Source organism: Haliotis cracherodii, unplaced genomic scaffold, assembly GCF_022045235.1.
Source record: "Haliotis cracherodii isolate W230 unplaced genomic scaffold, xgHalCrac1.p SCAF_7, whole genome shotgun sequence".
NCBI lineage: Eukaryota > Metazoa > Mollusca > Gastropoda > Lepetellida > Haliotidae > Haliotis > Haliotis cracherodii.
Genome location: NW_027266330.1, coordinates 12,428,589 through 12,454,721, shown reverse-complemented (window position 1 = coordinate 12,454,721; position 26,133 = coordinate 12,428,589). Strand labels below are relative to the sequence as shown.

The 26,133-nt window shown below is 38.0% G+C and overlaps 1 protein-coding gene across 1 annotated transcript; it reads left to right on the top strand.

Annotated features, from left to right (window-relative positions):
• Nucleotides 1-185: 185 nt before the first annotated feature.
• Nucleotides 186-26,133, top strand: LOC139447177 (nuclear protein AMMECR1-like). The gene is made up of 5 exons (XM_071228384.1): nucleotides 186-421; nucleotides 11,734-11,844; nucleotides 13,171-13,285; nucleotides 14,552-14,642; nucleotides 16,407-26,133. The coding sequence occupies exons 1-5, from the start codon at nucleotides 186-188 to the stop codon at nucleotides 16,571-16,573; spliced, it is 720 nt and encodes a 239-aa protein (XP_071084485.1). The 3' UTR covers nucleotides 16,574-26,133.

Here is a 26,133-nt window from a genome sequence, read left to right as displayed (position 1 = left end):
AAGCTTCACTTACATTCGGAGAATATCGGGAGGGAACGTCAATATTTCCGTCATTGTACTCCGAGATACATAAAAACAGACAAGAAGGTATAGAATGTAAACTGGGTCTAGTTCATGAATACGAAGTGTAGTTCTGCGATTTAGACGGATCCTAGTTCCTCTATTTCTCGCGTGATTACACTAAAATGTCGCGAGACCACAGGGGGAAGATGGCGGCCAGCTGTTGTGGAGTGAAGAAACAGAAGTTGAACAATTCACTTCCCTCCATTTGTTGCAATGGCTCCGCCGTCTACCCGAACTACCACAAAAATGGATACACAGTTGCTAGTCCAGAAATGTGTTACTTCTGTTTTGATGTACTCCATAGTCATTTGTACAGTTATGAACAACCAAAAGCTCCCCTTTTCACCAACGATTCATAGTGAGTATGGCCCAGTACGAGTTGTTTAGTGCCTGTTTATCATGAAAATGATGAGTGGATTTTAGTAACAAGTTTGATTCTGATACAGTTTTCATACGTAACAGATTCATATAGCAATTATGAAACTATTTTGAAGTAGTTTTAGCCACAGTAGTGCATTTGAAAGCGGTAAGGCCTTTGTTGACACTCTACTCGGGTTGATAACTGGGCGAATCCATTTGTATCGGAAGGTGAGAAATTGAAAGAAAGGTCAAAGTGGATTCAAAACAAATAATATAATCTGTGATATTTGATTACTCTGATAATGTTGTTAAAGATTTGTGACCAAATTAGATAATGTTGCATTCTGACATGCCTTTAAAATGTCCAAGTAAGTTCACTGCAAAATATAATTGGAAAGACAGTGACTTGACTAGGGTGTGGTGTGAATTGCAGTCTAATGAATGATTGAACTGGTCCACTTGTTAACACTATAGCATGATGAAGGAATTACATGGTGAATGTACTTCTTTAATAAAACTAACAGTTTTATCTTCAAGTTTTTAGTTTCTCAAAAATCAGTGGAATAATCTTCCTGTGTGTATACCATAACAGTGATATGCCTTTGTGCTATTTTTAGATACTGAATCAGCTGTTGGTGACCAACCTATATGCATACTGCTAAGCTCATTGACCCTTTGACCGGGAATTCAACCATGAAATGATATGTTTGTTTATAGATCCATGTACTGCCAACACATTTACAAAGTGGGGATAAAACTCTTTTGGAATTTAGGTTAATACATGGTTGCCATGGAATTAAAGGTTTGCATAATTAATTTATATGTATTATGACTGTGAGTTTTAGCAAGGGATGAGGAATTTTTATATTTGTTCACTTGATTTGACGATTTTTGCAAATTAATAAATACATATACCAAATTTGTGCAAGCTGGTTGTCTAGAAGTTATCAACACATCTTCATCATCATGTGTTTTGTACATGATTTATGGTCATTTGTGACAATTTTAAGGGAGGGGTTTGAGTGGACATCGAAGTCAGAAATGGACTTAATTTGAATCTGTATGTCCAGTAACAGTACAAACCTATTTTACTTTGGACATTTTATAGGTCGTGATATGAACATTGATATAAGGAAGTGGCTTTCATAGAAAATTTGCTCTATTAGAATATCTCTATTTTTTAGTGATTGTGCTACTGATTTCCTGGGCAACTAAAATGGCAGTATATTGTGTTAAGCATACTGGGCACGGTGTTTCTTCATGATGTTTTGATAAATGATTTTACAGAGAAAAATGTAGGTAAGCCTCTGTTAACGACATCCTTATGTTTGGTGATAGTTTGTCTATCTGATACACACTGTTTGCTATGATCATTGCCCTAAATCCTTGCATTAATCAACTATGTGTTTGCATCATCAAATGTAGAAAAAAATATTTATTTGATTATCAAAGTTTGTTTCACAACTTTCAAAATCAAATCTGCTTTTCAACACTTAACTAGATAATTTCAATTTACTTATAAATAAAATCATCAAAACCCAAAGGAAATGGCCTTTAAAAACGGAGAACAGAATGTGAAAAATAGTTTTTTTTAACAAAATGAAAGAAAAGATACAAGTAAATTAGATGTCTCCTGTGTCCTGCTTGTAGTCTACTTGGCAGAGTCTGTTTGGCAAGCAGTATTTCTAATTCTGAAAGAATTATTTTCCATACTATTTCTAGATTTCTACTCGAGCCTGCCTACTAACCAAATCTCATGAGGCCTGATCTCCCTTCTTGCATCTGTCATGAACGTGATGAATTGCCTGACTGAGATAAATGCATGTAGGGAGATTCTGTGAGTGGTTGCCATGGGAGACTGATGGGTGCATCAGTGGTAAGAAGTACATGATGTGATGTGAATGATCAAACAAGACTGAGCAAGTCTATGTACCATGGTTAAAACTCACATTAACTTTCATTACACGTAGCTTTAAGAATGTATCCTACAGTAATCTTCATATTGATTATGATGATGTTGGAGATTAAACGAGCGATTCTGCTGTTGCCGATTTCACACTCGGTTTATATTGAGTCCCATGTTTTTATGTCATGAAGTACACCAAAATATTTTGATTTGAACTTCGGACAACTATCTGCTTAGCTTTTTCTGTGTTTGACACCATTTTCTTTTTTTGAGGCTACGTTTCTACAATGCAGTCAACACAATATGTTTGTGCACGCCTGGTCTTTAGTTAATACCTCTGTAAACACAAAAATTGTATGAAATCAATTCTGATAAATACATTTATCAATGATAATGACCTCACAGACTGCTTTTTTAATCATTAATACTAAAAACGTGCAGATGATATGATAGCAAATTATGAAACAGTCTGCAAGTGGGCATGGCCTACTTAATTTAGGTTTGTGTAAACATAAACACACAAAAATATACCTTGGTTAACCAATCAAATGCTGTGAAATCACTTGCAATTTTTTTTAAAGTAACTAGTGTTAACAGGTTTAAGGTAGAAGAAAAAATATTAAAATGTCATGACAAATAGATATTATTTTTAAAATAATATGACATATTGATATGATTTATATTTTCTTCTCATCATGGCCTGATATAACATGTTTATCTCATTTCATTACCAGATAAACTTGGTATATTCAAGTGAAAATGTCATAAATTATTTGAGGTAATGAGATCACTCTCCTTCCCAGAGTTCCATGCCATCATGTTACTAGTACCTCTGCCACAGGCCAGCGAGATGTGATGATTCATCACATCTTACACAGTTCATTCAACACATTACACATATTTTTCAGCTGTTTCATTTTTTAAGCGTCTACACGTTTAGATAAAATATTTCATAAAATGACTTTCATTGAGAAAATAACCTAAGACATATGAGACTATTTCCATTTGCATATTTATCCTTTGTTTATATGAGTTATACATCTCCATGTGTTGTCATCGAAGCCTATGGGGAGCTAGTGAAACTGTCACTTTGATGTTATGTTGCCGGTGTAGTAGCATATCTGTGTACTATGCAAAACAATATGCAAAACACGCCAAACTTCTTCCAGTAAGCCAGTCTGCGTATTTCAGAATAAGCATGTTTGTTTACAAACAGGATAAAAGTCTGGTCACGTGATATGCAAATTAGCTTGGGGCCGTGGTGGAATGCTTTATCATTATTGGGCCTGAGTGTGGTCATGAGATGAGACAGACCGTCTTCCCGAGGCAAGAGAGTTAACTGACTTAAAAGTCCCGTTTCCACCCTTGCCGAACTAGGCAGGAATTCCTGGGCTCGATCGTAGCACCACCAGTGGGTACTATGAGTTATGTTCTTTCTAAGCCTCTCCTATGGACCAATCAGATTCCACCTCTTGTATCACTTGCTTTTGCTTCAAACAAAATGGCGGCTTACAGTCAAGACGATCTGATCGATAATCAAGGTCTATATCGTGATAACACGGGTCTCACATCGCGAAGTTCATCAAATCACGCGAGCACCTTGATTAAAAACATGAAAAGATTTGGAAAATATCTGTTGACAACGAGTTGGCAGTGCACATGCTTTGCAAACCTTGCAATCGACCGAAATCTGCATTTCAGTTTACGAACCTGATTTCGATTTCATTGCGCGATTTTGATTGGACTATGCAAAGCCTCGTTAGTCCAGCCAAAAAATAACTCCGTGATACCAGCCTAGTACGACAAGGGTAGAAACTGGACTTTTATAGTCCGTTAACTCTCTTGCCTCGGGAAGATGGTGACAGACATGTTTACTCTGAAAACCATAATCTTACTTGGGCAGACTGAAAGTAGTCCTGGCTTTATTGTGGAACTACTTTCATTCTGCAGCAATGATATTAGCAAGCTCCTCACAACGATATCCCGTTTGCAGAGCTCTCTATACTATCGCTGCCACTAGTCAAAACTCCCCACTGTGATAGGTGGCTACAACCATGCTTGGAGTTGAAATCACAGCCGACTGACCGTTATGTTCACAAACAAGTGATGATTGCTGTGACGCGAATAGTCTTACCCCTGCTAAATTATTTTAGTATGTATATCATCTTCAATTTTGAACTAATCTGATCACACAAACAAAAAGGTAAATTCATCTGGGAAATATGGTCAGTCGTAAACCTTTTCAAAATTCACTATGATGGCATTCCCAAAGACATAAACAAAAGTATAAACATTTCTACATTTGGGGTTAGAGGGGAAATTTCTTGTAAAGATTCTTGTAATGGCTGCGTCCACACTGGTGGCAGCGATGTTACTGAGAGTGTTACGAAGGTGTCGCACACTGGGAAGGAGCTTGTCACATTAGTGTTGTTTCACTTGAGTGAAATATTGATTTTCTATTTTAAGGTAATGACACCTATTTCATCACTAAATTATACATTATTTAATCAGGAACCTTGAAATATAAAATGTGGGTGCTGGTTATGTTGTGAGTGACAGCTATTTGTCACGTCAGCTTTAACACCAGACTGGGTGTGTCTGATCAAGGCAAATTGTTACTTTGTAGATTCATGTGGGTTTGGTCCGAAAAACATTAAATTTTACCAATAGTCTTATGTTAACGTTTTTACAACATTTTGATTCTCCATCGCTCTCAGGGAGCAGTGTTCTGTGAGTCATGTCGTGTTCAGATCAGCATGTCAAGTATTATGCACGCTCACTGGGCGTCAACGTTCAGATCAGCATGTCAAGTATTATGCATTCTCACTGGGCGTCAACGTTTTTGAAAGATTGTATGTCAGCCTCTCTGATTGACTGTGGATGACATAAAAGTGTATAACCCTAAGGCTTGCCAAGATATTGTTTGATCTCACTCAAGCGATATATTTGCTGTGGAAACAGTTCTAGATGATTAATTACATGGTAATGTTAGGTCAAATATTTCGTCATTCATGAAACTGAGGAGTAGACTTAATTGCTGGCCTGTGGCTAGTAGAAATAGTCCAGGGCTTGCTATTAGGAGCAGTTACATTGGACAATTGATAGCCTAAGCTATATGGTAGCATAGGGGGATCCATAGACTAACATCTAGTCTCTGAAATGAACATATTGTACAGAAAAAAACAGTTGTTCAGTTATCTTAATAAAAATATAATAAAGGGGAGCCCAGTGACTCTCTTCATTTTCAGACTGATACTGCAGTAATCTAGACTTGCCAAACATTATGGACTTGCATGGGCTGTATTTGACATATATTTGTATCAGGGTCAGTAAGACAGACTAGGGGATCCAGAGGGGGGTTCATACGCACAGGGGTTCAGGATCCCCCTTTTGAAGAACAAATGTAGTATTTTGTAGGCAGTAAAATTATCTGTGAGAGGATATTGATATTTGGGACACCTCAATTTTCAAATGGTTAGTTAATTGATATGCTAATATTTGTGTCTAACCTTATCATTTTTGTTTATTTCAACAAATAAAACTAGCTGTAGGAAGAATGTTATTTTGTGCTTGAAACAATGTTGGCTTGTAGCTAATGTAGGTGGGCCAGTTCTTTTCAACACGAACTGTCCATAGGTTCCCTAGTATACGAACATTATCCTTCTTCTGTTTTATTCACACATGTATTTATTGTGTCTCGTAAGCCTTGGCTGGGGGTGCACAGGCGTCCCAGTCGTCTTAGGTGTTGCGATTTGCTGTGCAGAGTTGCGTCCCTTCGGATGCGCCAGAAACCTATGATTGTGGGTTCGAATCCGGGTTCGCCTCGATTATGTTTCTAGGTTTGTCAGCACCTGGGTTTCACCGAAGTGGTAAACGTCTGAGACCTGCATCACTTCGGGCTTTCCTCCCACATTAAGCTGACAAGCCTCGATAGAACTGGAATACTGTTAATAGCGGAGTTAAACCCAACTCACACACACACCTTATGGTCCTTTTAAAAGATGTGTCCATCTTTTGGTATGTACACAGCCTATCTAACTCTTGACACATAGATAAACTATCTCTCTCTCTCTCTCTCTCTCTCTCTCTCTCTCTCTCTCTCTCTCTCTCTCTCTCTCTCTCTCTCTCTGAGTATCTGCTCCAGCTTCACACTTCAATAGTCACTTCTTAAAAACATTTTGGAGTATCAAATACTCAATAATAACTCCTGCAAATCTGAAAATCTTTATTGACATCGTTGACACAAATAACTTTTGATTGTTTCCCATCTGTGCGTTCAAACTTCTGTGAGACAAAGAAGATGTCGGTCTACATGTCTAGATTGCAATGGTCATGATAAAATGGATAACAACAGAAACCCAGGTCAACATAGCGCAAAGTTACTCTGATGAATAATAATGAATATTCTGATAGTATGATTTGCTCAGTTTATATCACCATGACATTTAGATTTAGACTAAAAATTTAAAAATTGATATTATATTTTTACTGCAAGCAGAAATTTAAAAAAAATAGATGTATTAATTAAATCTGTTGTGTCAGTTTACATGGACAATATGACTAGCTGAGAAATTGTTTAACAAACTGGTAGAAGATAACTGTTCTCAATTATTCAGGTTTCAGCCAAGTTATCTGAAACGCTTTGTCAATGTGCACACAGTAAAATTCCTTGTAAACATTGATTGTTCATCATAATTTGAAGCTGTACCACATTCACCCAGTACCAAATGATTGTATGTAGTTTTACCAACTTTCAGGAAATATTTTGTATCTGAATATTTTCCACAGTTTTACAGTATGTTGTTCCCATGGTTTCTGACCCCTAACAAAATTTTGGTGTTAAAATTACATTAAAATCCTGAAAAGATCAGTACAATTAATATAGACTAAAATCTAGTCTCTGAAATGAACATATCGTACATAAAAACAGTTGCTCAGTTATCTTAATAAAAATATAATAAAAAGGAGCCCAGTGACTCTCTTCATTTTCAAATACTGCAGTGATCTAGACTTGCCAAACACTATAGACTTGCATGGGCTAAATTTGATATATATTTGTATCAGGGTCTGTAAGACAGACTACAATTAATATAACCTTCTCTCTTTTGATACCTGTATATTGCATAAGGTCTTCATTTGCTTGTGATTCAAGACAGGTCTGTGCTTGAGTCCAAACTAGTCTGGTTGTAAATACTATACCTAAATATATTTAAAATGACACCACATCAAGCTTCTGGCCATGAAGATACCAATAGTGTTGTAGTGGGCCGCTGTTACCAAACACCCTAACCTTTTTCACATATGCTTTCATACCAGTTAATTCACAAAAACTTTCAAAACCAACTACCGACGTAATAAGCGCCCAGGGCGATCTCAAAATTAGAAGTAGTTGAAAGATCCTAAATCTCGTGGTTTGTGCTGACAGCCTGAAATGTTTACATACGTTTACATACGACATATATATTTTCCAGAATTTAACTGCCCATGATTAAGGGTGCATGTTACACACAAGTGCACATTATACAAGAATAAATAGATCTTGTGTACATTGATCAATCGGAAGGGGTGCTAATCATGCTAATTGGGATTGTGCACTAGCCAATATATCAGCAAATATGGCCATGGGTGATTATTAGAGCGGGACGCTCTTTACGTCGAATATGGTTTCTTTTTTTGTAACTGTAATATGGTATCAGGAACTGCAGAAACATCAGCAGCAAACATAAGAGCAAATAGATTATATGCATCGGGAGGTTTATCAATGATATGCCTCTGTAATTGTTGGGGTCACCCTTTACAAATGATGTTTTTCATCATGTTTATCAATATAGCTGGAGACTTCCTATTCTGTAATATCTTGATTTAAAGAGGCTGAATATGGATCTGGTTGTGCACATGATTCAGCTGGCTGCATACTGCTACTAATTCCAGAGAGGTCATTGATTCCGATAAAATTATCTAAATGACCTCACTGCATTTCTGAGCAATAGTGGTCCCCAGGGCGGTGGCGTAGCCCAGTGGTTAAAGCACTTTCTCATCACACCGAAGACCCGGGCTCGATTCCCCACATGGGTACAATGTATGAAGCCTATTTCTGGTGTCCCTCGCTGTGATATTGCTGGAATATTGCTAAAAGTGGCGTAAAACCATACTCATTAACTCAATAGTGGCCCCAGGCCCTACCACATTTCTTAGCAATAGTGGTCCCAGGCCCTACTACATTTCAGAGCAATAGTGGTCCCAGGCCCTACTACATTTCTGAGCAATAGTGGTCCCAGGCCCTACTACATTTCAGAGCAATAGTGGTCCCAGGCCCTACTACATTTCTGAGCAATAGTGGTCCCAGGCCCTACTACATTTCTGAGCAATAGTGATCCCAGGCCCTACTACATTTCAGAGCAATAGTGGTCCCAGGCCCTACTACATTTCTGAGCAATAGTGGTCCCAGGCCCTACTACATTTCAGAGCAATAGTGGTCCCAGGCCCTACTACATTTCTGAGCAATAGTGGTCCCAAGCCCTACTACATTTCAGAGCAATAGTGGTCCCAGGCCCTACTACATTTCTGAGCAATAGTGGTCCCAGGCCCTACTACATTTCAGAGCAATAGTGGTCCCAGGCCCTACTACATTTCTGAGCAATAGTGGTCCCAGGCCCTACTACATTTGAGCAATAGTGATCCCAGGCCCTACTACATTTCAGAGCAATAGTGGTCCCAGGCCCTACTACATTTCTGAGCAATAGTGGTCCCAGGCCCTACTACATTTCTGAGCAATAGTGGTCCCAGGCCCTACTACATTTCTGAGCAATAGTGGTCCCAGGCCCTACTACATTTCTGAGCAATAGTGATCCCAGGCCCTACTACATTTCAGAGCAATGGTTTCCCCTAGGCCCCATTTCATTTCAGAGTAATAGTGGTCCCAGGCCCTACTACATTTCTGAGCAAACGTGATCCCAAGCCCTACTACATTTCTTAGCAATAGTGGTCCCAAGCCCTACCACATTTCTGAGCAATAGTGGTCCCAAGCCCTACTACATTTCTTAGCAATAGTGGTCCTAGGCCTTACCACATTTCTGAGCAATAGTGGTCCCAAGCCCTACTACATTTCTTAGCAGTAGTGGTCCCAGGCCCTACTACATTTCTGAGCAATAGTTTCCCCTAGGCCCTTTTTAATTTCTGAGCAATAGTGGTCCCAGGCCCTATTACATTTCTGAGCAATAGTTTCCCGTAGGCCCTATTTCATTTCTTAGCAATAGTGGTCCAAGGCCCTATTTCATTTCTGAGCAATAGTTTCCCCTAGGCCCTATTTCATTTCTGAGCAATAGTGGTCCCAGGCTCTATTTCATTACAGAGCAATAGTGGAGCATTTCTGAGCATTTCTGAGCAATAGTGGTCCAAGGCCCTATTTCATTTCTGAGCAATAGTTTCCCCTGGGCCCTATTTCATTTCTGAGTAATGGTGGTCCCAGGCCCTACTACATTTCAGAGCAGTGGATGTGTTGTTTGAAAAAAATAATTGCTCATCCTTTCACAGAAATATATTGCGTCTTTTGATGCAGTGACCCAAAAAATATATTGTCGCTGCTAACAAAAAGCTCCAAGAATTTTAATTAAATGACGGGTTCCTATTTTAGACTCCCTAAACGCTTTTGGTCCAGTCCCCTGAAGTGTCACTTAACAAGACTTGATGGTATCTGTTACGATCAAAGATTTAAGCAAAATTGTGGAATTGAAATTGTCCGACAATGGCCCTACTCTTCAACAATGTCTGAAGCTGCTCTGCATCCATTAGTTAGAGAATAAATGTAGTATTGATTCTGTCATAAATGTGTAGTTTTGATGGTGAGAGTCTCTGGTAGGATACTGAGCATGTTGAGGTAAGTAGATCAATATTGAGAACATGGGATCAGTGGGACGGAGCTTGGAAGCTTTTTCAGGAATAGTTAAATTTCCTTTAATTATTCTTTTCGTTGATTTTTTTCTTTTTGAGGCAAGAAGTACCTTGTCACAGTTTGTGAATATTTTATGAATACATAGTTGGATGATAGGGCAAGATAATTGGGATTGTGAAGATTTGAGTTTGCATTTAAAAAAAATGAAAACTCATGTTAGCAGTTGCCTCATAATCCATGATAATCAACAGTAATATGAAACAATATTGTAACATTCCTTAACTGTGTTTGACTGATATTGGTGATAAGTCACCTGTAACCATGGTAACCCTTTTGTTTACCCTACATCTTGGTAGCTGATGAAATCCATCAAACTTGAAATCAAATTTGGCATATAATTATGTGACCAGGAAATCTTTTCAGTGAGTTTCAGTAAATGTTTGCCACAGAGATAGTTGAGCCAAGATATATACGGTATTGATATTTGTGCCCCTCCCTAACCATGTGTGCTAACCATGCTAACAACGGCCTTCCATTACTATGACAGCATTAGAAATTGGCACTAGTCCTGTTGTCCTTGCCAATCGCTGTATGATATTAAAATATTAAATTATTAACGCTCACCCATCCTTGTCCAAAGCTCAGTGTATTAATGTAGCCCTACTATAACCAGCATTGGGAATGGAAAAACGATAACGGAAAACATCATCAATAATTCTAGTTCTTGTATGCACAACTTCCTCCATCAACTGGGAAGACAACCAGCTGCCATGCACTGATTGATTCCATGCACTGATTGATTCCATGCGCTGATTGATTCCATGCGCTGATTGATTCCATGCGCTGATTGATTCCATGCGCTGATTGATTCCATGCACTGATTGATTCCATGCGCTGATTGATTCCATGCACTGATTGATTCCATGCGCTGATTGATTCCATGCACTGATTGATTCATGCACTGATTGATTCCATGCGCTGATTGATTCCTATTTACCTACAAGGGCAAACATATCAGATTCATAAAAACCATATGTGCCCTAAGGTCATGTGAGACATGTCACAAGACAACAGTGTATTGTTTCCGTCATCCGGATGGCATTGTTGACATCATTTGAATCTTATTGTGATGGGAGGTTGGAATGATGTCTCACTAGACATGCTAGAAACGACATCATAGCGGAAGATTGTTAACGTCATTCGACAAATAGTGGTTCCGCTGCTGTTGTAACTTGCTGTCCTTATAGAGAAAACACTAAAATTCGTCTCTGTATGTAGACATCTTCTTTGGTAATAAATAGAACATTATATGAGTGTTAATGGCATACTCTGTTTACGACAATCATGCCTAAATTCCGGTATTTCCATCTCTCTTGTCGGGGAAATACCAAAATTTAGACACTCATGTCATAAACATAGTATGACATGAACACAAATATAATTTTCCTCTATAGATGTCTGTGATATGTTTTCCTAGGTGTTCTAAGACTTATGCCCTATTTGTTTGTTTCAGCCCTTTGTTTGTGACGTGGAAGATAGGGCGTGAGCGGCGCCTGCGAGGGTGTATCGGCACCTTCTCCGCCACCAGCCTCCATGGAGGTCTCAGGGAATACGCTGTCACCAGGTGGGGCTCTATGTTACCATAGTTACACGGATATCCAACCTTGTTAATATAACATGGTCCATCCGATTCATTGAGGAGTATAATATGTCATTTAATTTTAAGGTTAAAAATTAATGATCATCTTGACAAGCATATTGAAGAATTAGGTGCACAATCTTTTTTAATCAAAGAGCAAAGTTATGCCATAAGACTTTTGCAAATTATTGCTGTCTGAGAACATCTGAACAACAGACCAAGGGAAGCACTAAATGTTGGGATACACTTTTTCATGATGTTATCCTGTCATTTACTGCCCAATAGTTAAGGTATCATAAGGACTAGTAGAAGTTTGCCATTTTTAAGTGATTAGCTATATGTTGACATTATGGGGAGTAGTGTACTAAAACTGTTAGTTTCTATCGCTGTTTTTACTTTTTTGAACAAGTCTTGATATATGTCAGCTTGGGGTGACACAAGGGTGATATTCTATTTAACATCAAAAATGATTCTTCCAGCTTTTTCAGTTTGTAAACGCTAATGTCCAGTGTCTAGAGTGTTGAAAAGAGCAGCTTACCAGCTTCAGTGGCAGAGAAACTAGAGATGTCATTTGATTGTGGTGTCATGGCAACTGATGATGTCACAATTGTGTGCTAAGAATTGTGATGCAATTTCATTGTAGCGATACTTCCTAGAGGGTTCACTTGATATCACATGTTGCTTGTCTTTTTCAAACTTTTGGCAAATAATTTTAGGCAATTGAGTTATGTTATCAAGTTTTCACTAGGTAAATATGAGAGCAGTTTTTCAGTGGCATGAGAGATGGCCAATTTATCCACTAGGTAAATATACGAGATATATTTCAGTGCTATAAAAGATGGCTGATTTATTCACTAGGTAAATATGAAAGCTATGTTTCAGTGTCATGAAAGATGGCTGATTTATCCATTTGGTAGATATGGGGGATGTGTTTCAGTGCCATGAAATATGGCTGATTTATTCACTATGTAATGTATGAGATATGTTTCAGTGTCGTGATAGATGGCTGATTTATTCACTATGTAAATGTATGAGATATGTTTCAGTGTCGTGATAGATGGCTGATTTATTCACTATGTAAATGTATGAGATATGTCTCAGTGTCATGATAGATGGCTGATTTATCCACTTGGTAGATATGGGAGATATGTTTCAGTGCCATGAAATATTGCTGATTTATTCACTATGTAATGTATGAGATATGTTTCAGTGTGGTGATAGATGGCTGATTTATTCACTATGTAAATAGGAAAGCTGTGTTTCAGTTTCATGAAAGATGGCAGATTTATCCACTTGGGAGATATGTTTCAGTGCCATGAAAGATAGCCGATTTCAGCCAATCCAGAAGGAGGACTTCCCCAAACTCCATTGTTCCGTGTCAATACTCACCCACTTCGAGGATGCTGCTGACTACCTTGACTGGGAGGTGGGTCACATGACGTCTACAGTCTACATGACGTCTACAGTCTACATGACAACTACAGTCTACATGACGTCTACAGTCACATGATGTCTGCAGTCACATGATGTCTACAGTCACATGATGTCTGCAGTCACATGACGTCTACTGTCGCATGACGTCTGCAGTCACATGACGTCTGCAGTCACATGATGTCTACAGTCACATGATGTCTACAGTCACATAATGTCTACAGTCACATGACGTCTACAGTCACATGACGTCTACTGTCACATGATGTCTGCAGTCACGTGATGTCTACAGTCACATGACGTCTACAGACACATGATGTCTTACCAACATATGAGATCTACACTAATAGTGTTTTTAGAATAGGTGTTGTTAGTTTTGGTTGTTTGTTGTCCCAAGGTTTCCATTGTGACTTTGTCTTGAAGTCTCAAGGTACCACTGACTTTAGGGTTGTCAGATCTTCAGGTATCAAATCTGATCAAAAGGTCTGATCTGATGTGATGATAGTAAGACTGTCTTCAAACTATTTTTTCAGAATGTTTTCAAATTATTAATTTAAACATGAGCAGTAATTCAGATTGCCAGGAAGTTCACATCACTGACCACTGACAACACTTGCTTCAATATCGGACTGATATCGGTGTATCTGTATAAACTGTGGCAGTCTGTTGATGTAGATCAAAATGAAGCTCTCATAACTTGTATTCAGCCATTTTGTGTTTTAAATGGCTGAGTTTAAGTGGATGAGTTCTGATGGCATTGTTATTTGAAACCTCTGGTTTACCTCTGATTTCCAAATTCATGTTATAATGTGTTTTATATAGCTCAATTTATGCGGATGGGCCCTGATAGCATTGTGATTTGAAACCTCTGGTTTACCTCTGATTTCCAAATTCATGGTATAATGTGTATTATATAGCTTAATTTAAGTGGATGGATTCATGATGAACTTGTGATTTGAAACCCCTGATTTCCAAATTCATGGTATAATGTGTTTTATATTGCTCAGTTTAAGTGGATTGGTTCTTGTGATGTGATTTGAAATCTCCAATTTACCAATCAGGATTGAGTGATTTCCAAATTCACAGTATAAAGTGTTTTAAATAGCTCAATTTATGTGGATGGGTTCTGATAGCAGTGTTGTTATTTGATACCTTTAATTGACCAATCAGAATGGAGAGATTTCCAAATTTATGGTAGAATGTGTTTTAAATGGCTGAATTTAATTGAATGAGTTCTGATGACAATCCAATATGTTACCAGGTTGGCGTGCACGGCATCAGAATCGAGTTCATCAATGAAAAGGGGAACAAGAAAACTGCCACCTACCTACCGGAGGTGGCGGTAGAACAAGGTAGATACTGTTCTGGCGCCTGGTCTATAGTCTGTATCCCTGACCGCGAGATCTGTCGAGAACGTGAACTGTGACAAAAGACACACTATCTGACTTGTGACATCGCAACCCGTCTTCACACCTCGTCTGCACACTGCGTCTGTACACCGCTTCTGCACACTGCGTCTGCACACCGCTTGACTCCTATTGTCTCTCCGAATTCAGGGGATGTCGACTTTGTCTCCGTGTCGAGATACGGAACAGTGGGTACATATATATATCTTGATCACTCGACTGTGATTTAGAAAGTACCCACAATGTCCGCAGGCGTCTCTTGTCAAAATTTCACTAAGTGAAGTAGAAAATACAGTATTATTGCAACCTTTGTGGTACAATGGGTTGTTGTGAGGTGTCTGTAGACATTTGCTATACACCTGACAATGAGACATCAAATAATATTTGCTCTGAAAGATCCAGGTTTGATTATTATTACGTGTCGTCCATAAACAATTAAATGTTCAACAGGTCACAAAGTCTGATTCATCAAGTGGGGCGGTCGGGTAGCCTAGTGGTTAGAACGTTCGCTCGTCACGCCGAAGACCCGGGTTCGATTCCCGACATGGGTACAATGTGTGAAGCCCATTTCTGGTGTCCCCCAACGTAATATTGCTGGAATATTGCTAAAAGCGGCATAAAACCATACTCACTCACTCACTCACTGATTCATCAAGTTGCCTTTACAACCAGTATAGGTTGCTGGAGACCAAATCTAACCCGGAATCTCCATTGGGACTGGAATGCAACATTGCCATCAAATGATATCAAATGCTTCCTTGGCAACAGGGTTACGGGTTGCACGGTCATCTAAGGCACTGCACTTTGATGTGCAGAGTTGCTTCCCTTGGAAATGCGTCTAAGGGGCCACGATTCTTTCCTTGCTTTCCTTGGGCACGCCAGAAACCTATGATTGTGGGCTCTAATCCTGGTTCGCTCGGATTATGTTTCGAGGTTTGTCGGCACCATACCTGTGCTCGTGGGTTTCACCGAAGTGGTAAACTTCTGAGACCTGCATCACTACGGACTTTCCTCCAAAATTTAGCTGACACACCATGATTTAACTGAATACTGTTAAAAGCGGCGTTAAACCCAACTCGCTAACTCACCTTTAGCATACCAGCATCTTCCTAAGTCAAGGGATTTAGCTGACTATAAAAGTCCAGTGGTGGAAACTGGACTTTTACAGTCTGTTAACTCACATGCCTTGGGAGGACGGCATGCAGGGACTAATGGTTGTGGGTTTGGATCCCAAATTCACCCTGATTATGTTTCTTGGTTTGTCAGCACCATACCTGTGCTCGTTAGTTAAAACAAAGTGGTAAATGTCTGAGACCTGCATCGCTTTAGGCTTTCATCCTACATCAAGCCGACACACCGTGATAGAACTGGAATACTGTTCAAAACACAGTTAAACCGATGTCACTCACTCACTCGACCTGTGAAGACCCCAGGATAGAATAGGTCTTGAGTAACCCATGCTTGCTGTAAGAGGTGACTATGCTTGTAAGAGGCGATTAACATGATCGGGTGGTCAGGGTCACTGACTTGGTTGATGCATGTTATTAATCCCGATTGTGTGGATCGATGCTCATGAGGTCAATCACTGGATTGTCTGGTCCACACTCAATTATTTACAGACCGCCATCATATAGCTTGAATATTGTTGAGTGCGGCGTTAAACAACAAACAAACAAACAAACAATGTTTAATGCAAGATTTTGTTTTTAGGCTGGGACCGAATTCAAACAATTGACTCTCTTCTTCACAAAGGCGGTTTCAAGGGTCCAGTGAATGCAGAAATTCGGAAAAGTATACGACTGATTCGATACCGTAGTGAAAAAATGACTGTTAGTTATAGTGACTATGTGGCACAAAAGCAGAACGGCCATGCATGATGACACCGCGGTACAGTCTACAGTGGCGGCCATTTTGTATGTTCACCATAAGGCAGGCTTACAAACTACAATCTTGTCATCTTGTTATCGCTGAGCGGACGTTTTCTCAGTCGGAACAACTTATTTGCAGAATGTGATAATTGGCGAAAATTATACCCATGTCTGTATCGGTGGGAATGTAGAGAAATTAATTTTGGTAAATTAACATTTGCAATATGTGCTCCATTGTATGTTAGTTGCAACATAGGATTAGAAAATATAGTTTGGATTAGATTGTTTTGGAAATATATCAAAAGTAGCTGATGTTTTTAACTTCAAGGGGCATTATCACATTTACCTTTTTCAGGTTTATGGCATTCTTTTTATTCAAAAAAAGGAGAGTTTTGAATACATATTGTAAATCTTTTCTAAGAGTATCTGCAAATGGTTTTGAATCTCATTTTTATGTACTGTCTTTCTCTCTAAGTAACGATTAGTGTAATATTTTTTGGTTTCTTAAAACGTGCTTATAAACTGTTTGCACAAGAAGGTAATTAATTCTTCAGATTTGAATAACAAACTTTTGCGAACATTAACTGATGTGTCGTCTAAGGCAGTGGTAAAATAGCTTGTGGTCTTACTATTATTAAAATAACATAATATATTTCATAATAATAGAATTAGTAACTATTAAATTTTTGAAAATTAAAGTATAGTCATGACTGGTGATGTTGAAATGGAAAAATGTCTTTAAATAAGAGATCAGTCCTCAAAATAACTGCAATATTTGTCAAAAGATGTGGGTTTTTTATGAGTAAAGTTTTATACCAAAATAATGTTACTAGATTTTGCCTTCAGTGTATCAGATCTAACAAAGTGCTTATAAAAGGACAGAGAGATATGTTAAACACTGCCTAACATGATACGAAAAAAACAGTGCTATGTTAGGGTCGTAGGAATTAATTACTGAATTATCATCCATATTTACCTGAAAAATGGGGGAGACATTTTATTTATTAAATTTGAAGAAACATCATGCTTTATTAGTCGTTTCGAGAACACATTTACTTAAAATTGAGTTCAACAAAAAAACAATTATGTTAATTAATATTAATAAATATTATAATAAGTCCATTTATGATGCGGCAGATTCCATTCACCAAGTGAGTGTTCATGGTGCTACATTATTATGACCCCTGGAGCAGTGTGCATACAGATTAATTCTCAGCTCCCTGGGGATTTTAGAAATCTCAGCTCCCTGGGGAGTATAGAAATCTCAGCTCCCTGGGGAGTATAGAAATCTCTGCTCCCTGGGGAGTTTAGAAATCTCAGCTCCCTGGGGTGTATAGAAATCTCAGCTCCCTGGGGAGTTTAGAAATCTCAGCTCCCTGGGGAGTATAGAAATCTCAGCTCCCTTGGGAGTTTACAAATCTCAGCTCCCCGGGGAGTATACAAATCAAGTTGTTGAAGCAAAACACGTCTTAAATGAGGGATGATAACCTGAGAATTAATTACACTGGCCTAACTCTCCCCTGCATTTGCTCCCGCCATACTGTCTGCACAGGGACCATTGTTGATCAAACTATGCAACACTAGGAGGTTAAGCCTGCCAAGTAGTATCTCATGTAATCATTGACGCCAAAGATACATTATCAAGATATTTATTTTGTAAGAATAACTGAACCCTTTGTTGTCATATTCATAGGTGTAAATGACCTCCTGATACTGGTTATAACTGTTGGGTAAATGAGCAAAGTTCTTGCTGTAAACCACACAATGCAGTGAATGTTTGTTTCAATGGCTGCCTGTTGTTTTCATGGCAACCATCACAGGATGTTATCTTGGCTGTGATTGGTTAGATGGGACTTCTTCATATCTGATCAAAACCAAAACATCACAATGATATGATAATGTATTAAACCAAGTATATACTGTTTACAAGTAGATTGAATGAGATCACACTACATACTGGTTTTATTTGAAAAGGAACATGCAAAGTTAAGATTATTTCAATAGATTTTATGCAGAATTTTTGTTTTCAAAGATTCAAAGTAATTTAATTTTTATTTTGTGTTTGAAAGGCTGTAAAGCTGTTATATTTCAAGATAAAAAGTAAAATAATTTATATAATTGGGAAATATATTATTGCATATGTTAGAACTATCAAATGAAAACATAAATATTTAATATCCCATTCTACCACATCTGAGGCTGTGTGTTGTGACTCCCACAAATAGAATCTGATTGGTTGTATACCAAGCTAGGGTGGATGTGTTGGCCCCTCCCAAAGCCCCGCCCACATGCTAAGCCACACCCATTGCTGCCACTGTAGCTGTACTTTGACTCTAGATCAAGCCGTCATTGCATTTCAACTCTCCATCAACATGTTTCCGAGTCAGGAATATTTTTTCTCAGTTTTACTATTCATACTTTTTTGACTGTTTTTCATGTTCTATGATATTGTTTTTTTGTAAAAATATCCAATAAACTGGTATGTAGGTGTGTGGTACGGCGTGATTGTTTATATTCATGTAGTGGACTTTGCCGGTAGTATGTAGAAAAGTGAATATTTCATACATGTATCTCAGGCCTCACAAAAATGAACATATTTCAGACTACTTTTTAAATGTAACATATTTATAAATACATTTAAATCAAATTTGTTTTTAATTATGATAAAAACTGACACTTAAGGGACGAACAATGTCTGAAGAATTCCTTTTTTAAATTTTATGAAATACAATTTGTTTGGCCTTTGAATATTAACGATGTATACTTCTTATTATTATATGTGAATGTGAGAGTTTCACTATTGTCAATCAGATATTTGAAAAGGACAATTTTTCTTTTGTATTGATTTTGAAAGTTTTTATTTGGGTGCATTTTGAACCTAAGGAATTTGCGTGAATAAAAATATATATACAGTTGTGAAAAATTGACTTTGAACTTTTTTTTCAAGAAAGTTGATTTCCCAAATTTTAATACATGGGGCAGCATATCTGTATTGAGAATTAGGAGAAGCCATTGAAAAAATTTAATGCAGATATTTTGATTTAAGATCAGTCTCTTAATTTCATTCCCTTTACAATACAAAAAAATAATACAAAATAGTTTTGAAAGTAATAAAGTTATAATCTAAAAATCGAAAAGACTTAAAATCAAGTTGATTGAAGGAACACATGCAGCCCTTTGATTAAATTTGAAAAAATGAAGTTATGTTTCAATTCCTTTTTGACATCACTTTTAATAAATCTCACAAAATTATGTTATAGGAACACGTTTTTAAATCTTCACTGGCCATATGGTTTGGGAAAAGGTCATATTAGAAAAAAGGGCCAATCACCAATGAAAGCAAATGTTTTATCCTTGGTAGGCTTTGTGTTCTGAGATCTATCACTTGTAGTTGTCACAGATACCATAGCCTATCACAGATATGACTGTTTCTGTGTATTGTGATAGAAAAAAACACAAGAAAGCTTCTATCTCTATTTTTCTGTTATGCACTCAAATTAAGGCAGCACTTTTCAAGAATTTGGTTGGCAGAAATTGAAATGTATACCATTGTTGTGTTTGTCAACTTACTATCAGCATTTACTATTCATGAACAACTGCCGATTGTCTCGCTATTGTTTGGTTGATCTCAGAGGCAGTAGAGAGAATGGTCAGTCATCGTACTTAGTCGGAGACCATATAATGGTTATCAGATTTTAAACATCCCTCTTCAGACACTTTTAAAAAGAAATCAAGAGGTTTTAGTCTTCAATTAGAAGGACCAACGTGAAGGTATTTAAGGAATATTTTAAGAAAATCCCAATTTGGCCAACTGTGAGAAATTTGATATAGTAATATATTGATTTCCAGTTTCCAAGCATTTCTGATTTATTTAAAAAATATGTTGATATAACTGATCGAATAATAGTTACAAAACACTTGGAAGTCACTGATAAAAATTCTCTAAATACTGATTTTGAAAATGTATTCTAAAACTTTGGAAATACATCATCTGAAAGAGGTTTTGGTAAGATTTCTGTTCAAATTTTAAAAACTGTCTCTGGTGTTATTTGCAAGTTGTGATCAGATTTAGACAATATTATCACGATCATCGTTTTCCATAAACTGGCTGTGTATGCTTTTTCGCTTTGATGTGAGTGTCCATTTGATGCAAGAATTCAGACAATTTAGATACATTTAGGCCATATTTTGTATTATTTACAAACTACTAAAAAAAGATTACCATATTCGACGTAATAAGCATCCAGGGCGCTCTCAAATTTAGAAATAGGGGATTATTATTAGAATGTTATTTTGGTGCAAAAAAACCACCAAAGTTGAAAGATAAATTTTTCTGACAGCCTGAAATGTTTATACCAGACATATTTTTCCAGAATTTAATTGCCCATAAGCACGCTAGTGCGTATTATATGCGAATAAATAAGTCTTTTGTACATTGATCAATTGGAAGGGGTGCTAATTGGGATTGTTCACTAGCCAATACATTAGTAAATATCGCTGTGGGCACTTATTAGAGCAGGGCACTTATTACGTTGAATACGGTATTATTATGTCATCTGAGAAGAAGTCCCCAATGAGCATTGTGTAATGAAGGGTGCTTTTGGGTATAATCCACATTCATGTAAACAAACCACTTGGGCATGGATGCTGTTGTTTGCCAAATACTTGATATTAATGGATATTTTATTTAAGAATGTAAACCAAGGTTTATTTCAAACATAACATTTTATCAGAAATTATATTTTCATCAAGACAGCATTTTAAAATGATGAAAACAATTTGCTGCAAAAGGCGACTATGCTTGTCGTAAGAGGCGACTAACGGGATTGGGTGGTCTGGCTCGCTGACTTGGTTGATGCATGTCATCTTATCCCAATTGTGAGGATCGATGCTCATGATGTCAGTCACTAGATTATCTGGTCCAGACTCGATAATATACAGACCGCCGTCATATAGCTGGAATATTGCTGAGTGCGGCTATAAGCAAAAAAACAAACAAACAAACAAAACAAAACAAAAGACTATGTCAGAACTTTGTAGTAACACAAATGAGATACCTTAGCGCTAGCCATCTAAGGCGCTGCAATTATCTGTTGAGAGTTGGGCATGCCAGAAACCTATGATTGTGGGTTTGAATCCCTGTTTGGCCCAATTGTTTCTAGGTTTGTCAGCACCATACCTGTGCTTGTGGGTTTCACCAAAGTGGTAAACGTCTGAGACATGTAAATGTTTTAAACAAAATCATCATTTTATTATGTAAAGAGTTCTTCCCCTTGGCTCAGCCAGGATTCACTAATCATTGGTTCAAATCCCAGATAATGACCCTGGTCTGTCATCAACAACCCCTACTCATTAGTTTCACTGAAGTCTGACACCTGCATCACTTCAGGCTTTCCTCCCACATTAAGCTGACACTCAGTCGTAGAATTGAAATACTTTCAGTGGCATCAAACAAAACCCGCTTGCACCGACTTTTCAGCAGGTTAACACTGTGGGGATGTTGTGGATTTGGGGTTTATGTTATGTCGACTTTATCAAGATTATGAAGATTACATGCACAACAAAAAAACCTGTTCTGAATTTGTTCGTCCCAAAACATATTTGCACAATACAACATTCTGCAAGAAAGATTATTAATAGAATATTTATGTTGCATGTTTTCTGAGACCAAAATTGTAATTATCATCTATTTGGATACATTACCATCAAATGGACACTGGAACTCTGACCATCAGTGTGTGTGTTGTGCATCACTGGATGGCTTTAGTTTCAGCAGCATCCAGCGTCTTGTGTCCTGGCACTACAAAGGGAGATAACTAACACATTCTCACTATGCACACTGTTGACTCAAGTCATGCTCATATATCATATAGTCGTTTACAGAATGTCACCTCGTTTTGTGCCTTGATCCAACATCCATCAATTATATGTATCAGGAGTTGTGATTGGCTGTAAATTTCTATCTATTGTCTGAGTGGTTCCCTCACCTCATTAAACCATCCAATGGCCATACAATCAACACGTTGTGGCAACGACCATGTTCCTTCATTGTGGCAACAAACTACAACTATTTATGAACGATTCACTTATGAACTGAGATCAACAATTATCAATATTTCAAATATTTTAATAACTGATAATTATTTTTTATAATTGTTTTTGCTTCATTAATGAAAAATATTGTTTTTCATCTTGTTTCCATAAGGAGCCTATAAGGAAATTGCACCAACACATACTAGTAGAGATTCATTGCTCAAAAGAAGTTAAAGGACACCCAATGGTTTTTGCATGACAGATAAGGCTTAAAAAAATAACAGAATTGGTTCTCAGGTTCTCTGCGTCAAGTGAGTGGTGTCTTTTTTTGTTGTTGTTCAAACTAATATGTAACCAATAAAAGTTGTGTAATCAATAAACAATTGTGTATAATCAACCTGGGAAAGGGCCTCCCTACATAAATGTATGCCTTGATAAAAATACTGGAATACAGTATTTTTTACTACTGATGGACTTGGAATATTGAAGGATTTTTGGTGTTGTTGTTTTTTAAATGGAAATAAAAACGAAACGTGCAGCAAAATTTATGAGGATGCGGGCGGTGCCTGAGAACCAAGACTATTATTTTTTAGCCTTAACTAAAGTAATTTAAAAAAATCGGGTGTTCGAAACATCTTTGAAACATAATCTGTATTACTTCATTACAATTTCAACAAGAGTCACAACAATATTAAAGGCATTTGGACCAACAGCATTTTGTTAATTTGATCATGGATCCACTCTCTCGATTTATGAATTTGGAAAAATGATAAGCTTTTGGTTTTATTTCGGTCTAGTTTGTAACCCTTTTTGTATCTTCAACTCTTGCAAACAGTTTGAACGAGAACATTGTCAATACAATATAGGTTTGTATACACTATATTCCTCCAATAGCGACACCCGGGTGTCCCAGTCGTTTAAGGTGCCGCCATTAGCTGTGCAGAGTTGTGTCTCTTTGGCGCGCAAGAAACCTATGATTGTGGGTTTGAATCCCGGTTTGCCCCGATTATGTTTCTAGGTTTGTCAGCACCATACCCGTGCTCGTGGGTTTCACCAAAGTGTTTAATGTCTGAGACCTGCATCACTTCGGGCTTTCCTCCCACATTAAGCTGACACGCTGTGATATAACTGTAATACTGTTAAAAGCGGCGTTAAACCCAACTCACTCACTCTAATCCTGGTATGCCTTGATTATGTTTCTAAGTTTGCCAGCACCATGTTCATGGGTTTCACCAAAGTGGTAAATGTCTGGCACCTCATGTCAGGGGGGAAGCGGTCGGGTAGCCTAGTGGTTAAAGCGTTCGCTCGTCACGCCGAAGACCCGGGTTCAATTCCCGACATGGGTACAGTGTGTGAAGCCCATTTCTGGTGTCCCCCACCTTGATAATGCTGGAATATTGCTAAAAGCGGCGTAAAAAAACATACTCACTCACTCACTCACCCATGTCTGGGGCTCCCACAAAACATAACAATTACTTGACATTGAAGCAGTGTCGTGTGCAAGGCTATGACGTTGCGAAAGAAATATTGCCAATGTTGTCTGGGTGCTCATTGGTCTGAGCATTCATTTGTTTCCCTATTGCTGGAACCAGACTGTGACTTGATTGGTTGGTTAGGAATAGCGGCTACACGGGCGTACTCACGGCTGATGGAGGAACGTAGTGTATACAAACGGGGAAGTATAGGGTGATGGTGTAGATGGCCATTAGAGTGTGTTTGTATAAGTACTTAGTCAGCAAAGATAACAGCACAATTAATGTTCTTTGCTTCTTTGAGGCCCATTTCTTTATTTTTTGTCCATCTGCAGGGTCCAACATGAATAAGTCTGTGGTTCAAATGATAAAATGGTTGGCCTTGATGACTTTATAGGTTAATATAAATTTAATCTGTGAAAGGAGACGAACAATTTTTTATTTTCACCTCAACCAGTTTGTGCAGCAAAACAAATTTTTTCTGGAAGAAAATATTTTCTTTGAAAAAATTCTTTCCCTTCCCCAGAATATCAAATGGTCGGTCCCTTTAGATGTTAAAATCCGATTTGTTGACTACCTGAAAGTTTATGATGTAATCTGGCAGTCACCAATAACCCTGATTTCTCTGAGATCTCTCAGTCTTACATGTCGTTACATACACCAATTGAGACTTGAAAATGGCAGCAGACCATGGAACAGCATCCTCGGTCATCCAGGGAATTACGTTTCCATTCTATTGGGATAAATACCCTGGATCCATTCCACACCATTACTTTGTTTTGAACCCGATTTGTATTACCTGACACTAAATGTGGCCACCAATCAAATTGCTGTACTGATTTCTCTGAGATATTCTATACTCAGTAAGATATGACCGATGGAGGCGTTGATGTCACTTCTGAAATTAAGCTGTAATGGGTCCGGGGTATTTATGGAAGGGAGATCTAATATCCTGGTTAATTGAGGATGGTTTGAGCATTGTCCCTCTTTAAATGTTTATTGAATCGAACACGAATCATTGTTGTCCCTCACAAGGATGTCCCTCTAGGACGTCCCTCATGAACGGGTGATATCTGAGTGTAAGTGTGGTACGTGAGCTAGAGTTCATCGCTTGTTGCCTGCGTCTCGTGTAAAGAGTCACCTGATGTGTTGTGAACATCAGCTGCTCTCTCCAGCTTCACCCGTGTTGTGTGAACAAGTTAGTCTGTCATGTTGACATGAAGGTGTGTTATAGTGGATTTCATCATATGAACCATCCTTGGCAATCCAGGGCATGTGGTCAGGGTATATACCCTGGAGCTCTGTGGCAGGGTCTTGAATATTAGCTGTTTGAACATTAATGTCAGTGTATCAAATTCCCCCAAATTTCAGTCCAACAACCAAACTGGCAACATTGCAAAGTTACCAGACCAGATAAAATGATGCCAGTCCAGAATTTTCTAGACCATCGAACAAAAGTAACAAAATGGTAAACATAAGAATAATACTGTTTAGTTTTAGTTCTCAGAAAATAACAATAAACTGGTGGATTGTCAACTTAGTAACTCTAACTTCCGACTTTCGGGCATGCATCTTTAGAAAACTGTCCGTCCATCAGCAAAATTGACTGTCTCGGACTGTCGGGCAGGCGGGTATTTTAAACACTCATAATGTACACCATACAACTTTAGTCTTCATGGACTTTTGGAAACAGAGAATTGATGTTTCATGTAAAGAAACTTTTTTGAAGCAAGATTACTGGCTTCTTTTTGGGGTACAAGTTTTGTTAAGCATTTGTTAAGTTTATCATTGCATAGAAATGTACATTTATATTCCTTATAAACAGTCAAGGGGGGCCTGAGGAGCCCCCTTGTGAACCGTGTCATAATCAGTGACGCAGAGTTGCGTCCCCTAACTATGCCAGGATCCTATGATAATGGTTTTAAGTCCAGCTTCGGACTTATTGTGATCTTTTGTATCACCCACACCATCTCCGTGCTCCTGAGTCTCATCGACGTGGTAAACATCCACAAGCTGGGCTATAACTGAAATACTGTTTCAAGCGGAGTTGAAGTCAGCTCACTC

Coding starts and splice junctions, on each gene's coding strand:
- LOC139447177 (XM_071228384.1), top strand. CDS start 186: ATGTCGCGAGACCACAGGGGGAAGATGGCGGCCAGCTGTTGTGGAGTG. Junction 422..11,733: donor CTTTTCACCAACGATTCATA/GTGAGTATGGCC, acceptor TGTTTGTTTCAG/CCCTTTGTTTGTGACGTGGA. Junction 13,286..14,551: donor CTGACTACCTTGACTGGGAG/GTGGGTCACATG, acceptor ATATGTTACCAG/GTTGGCGTGCACGGCATCAG.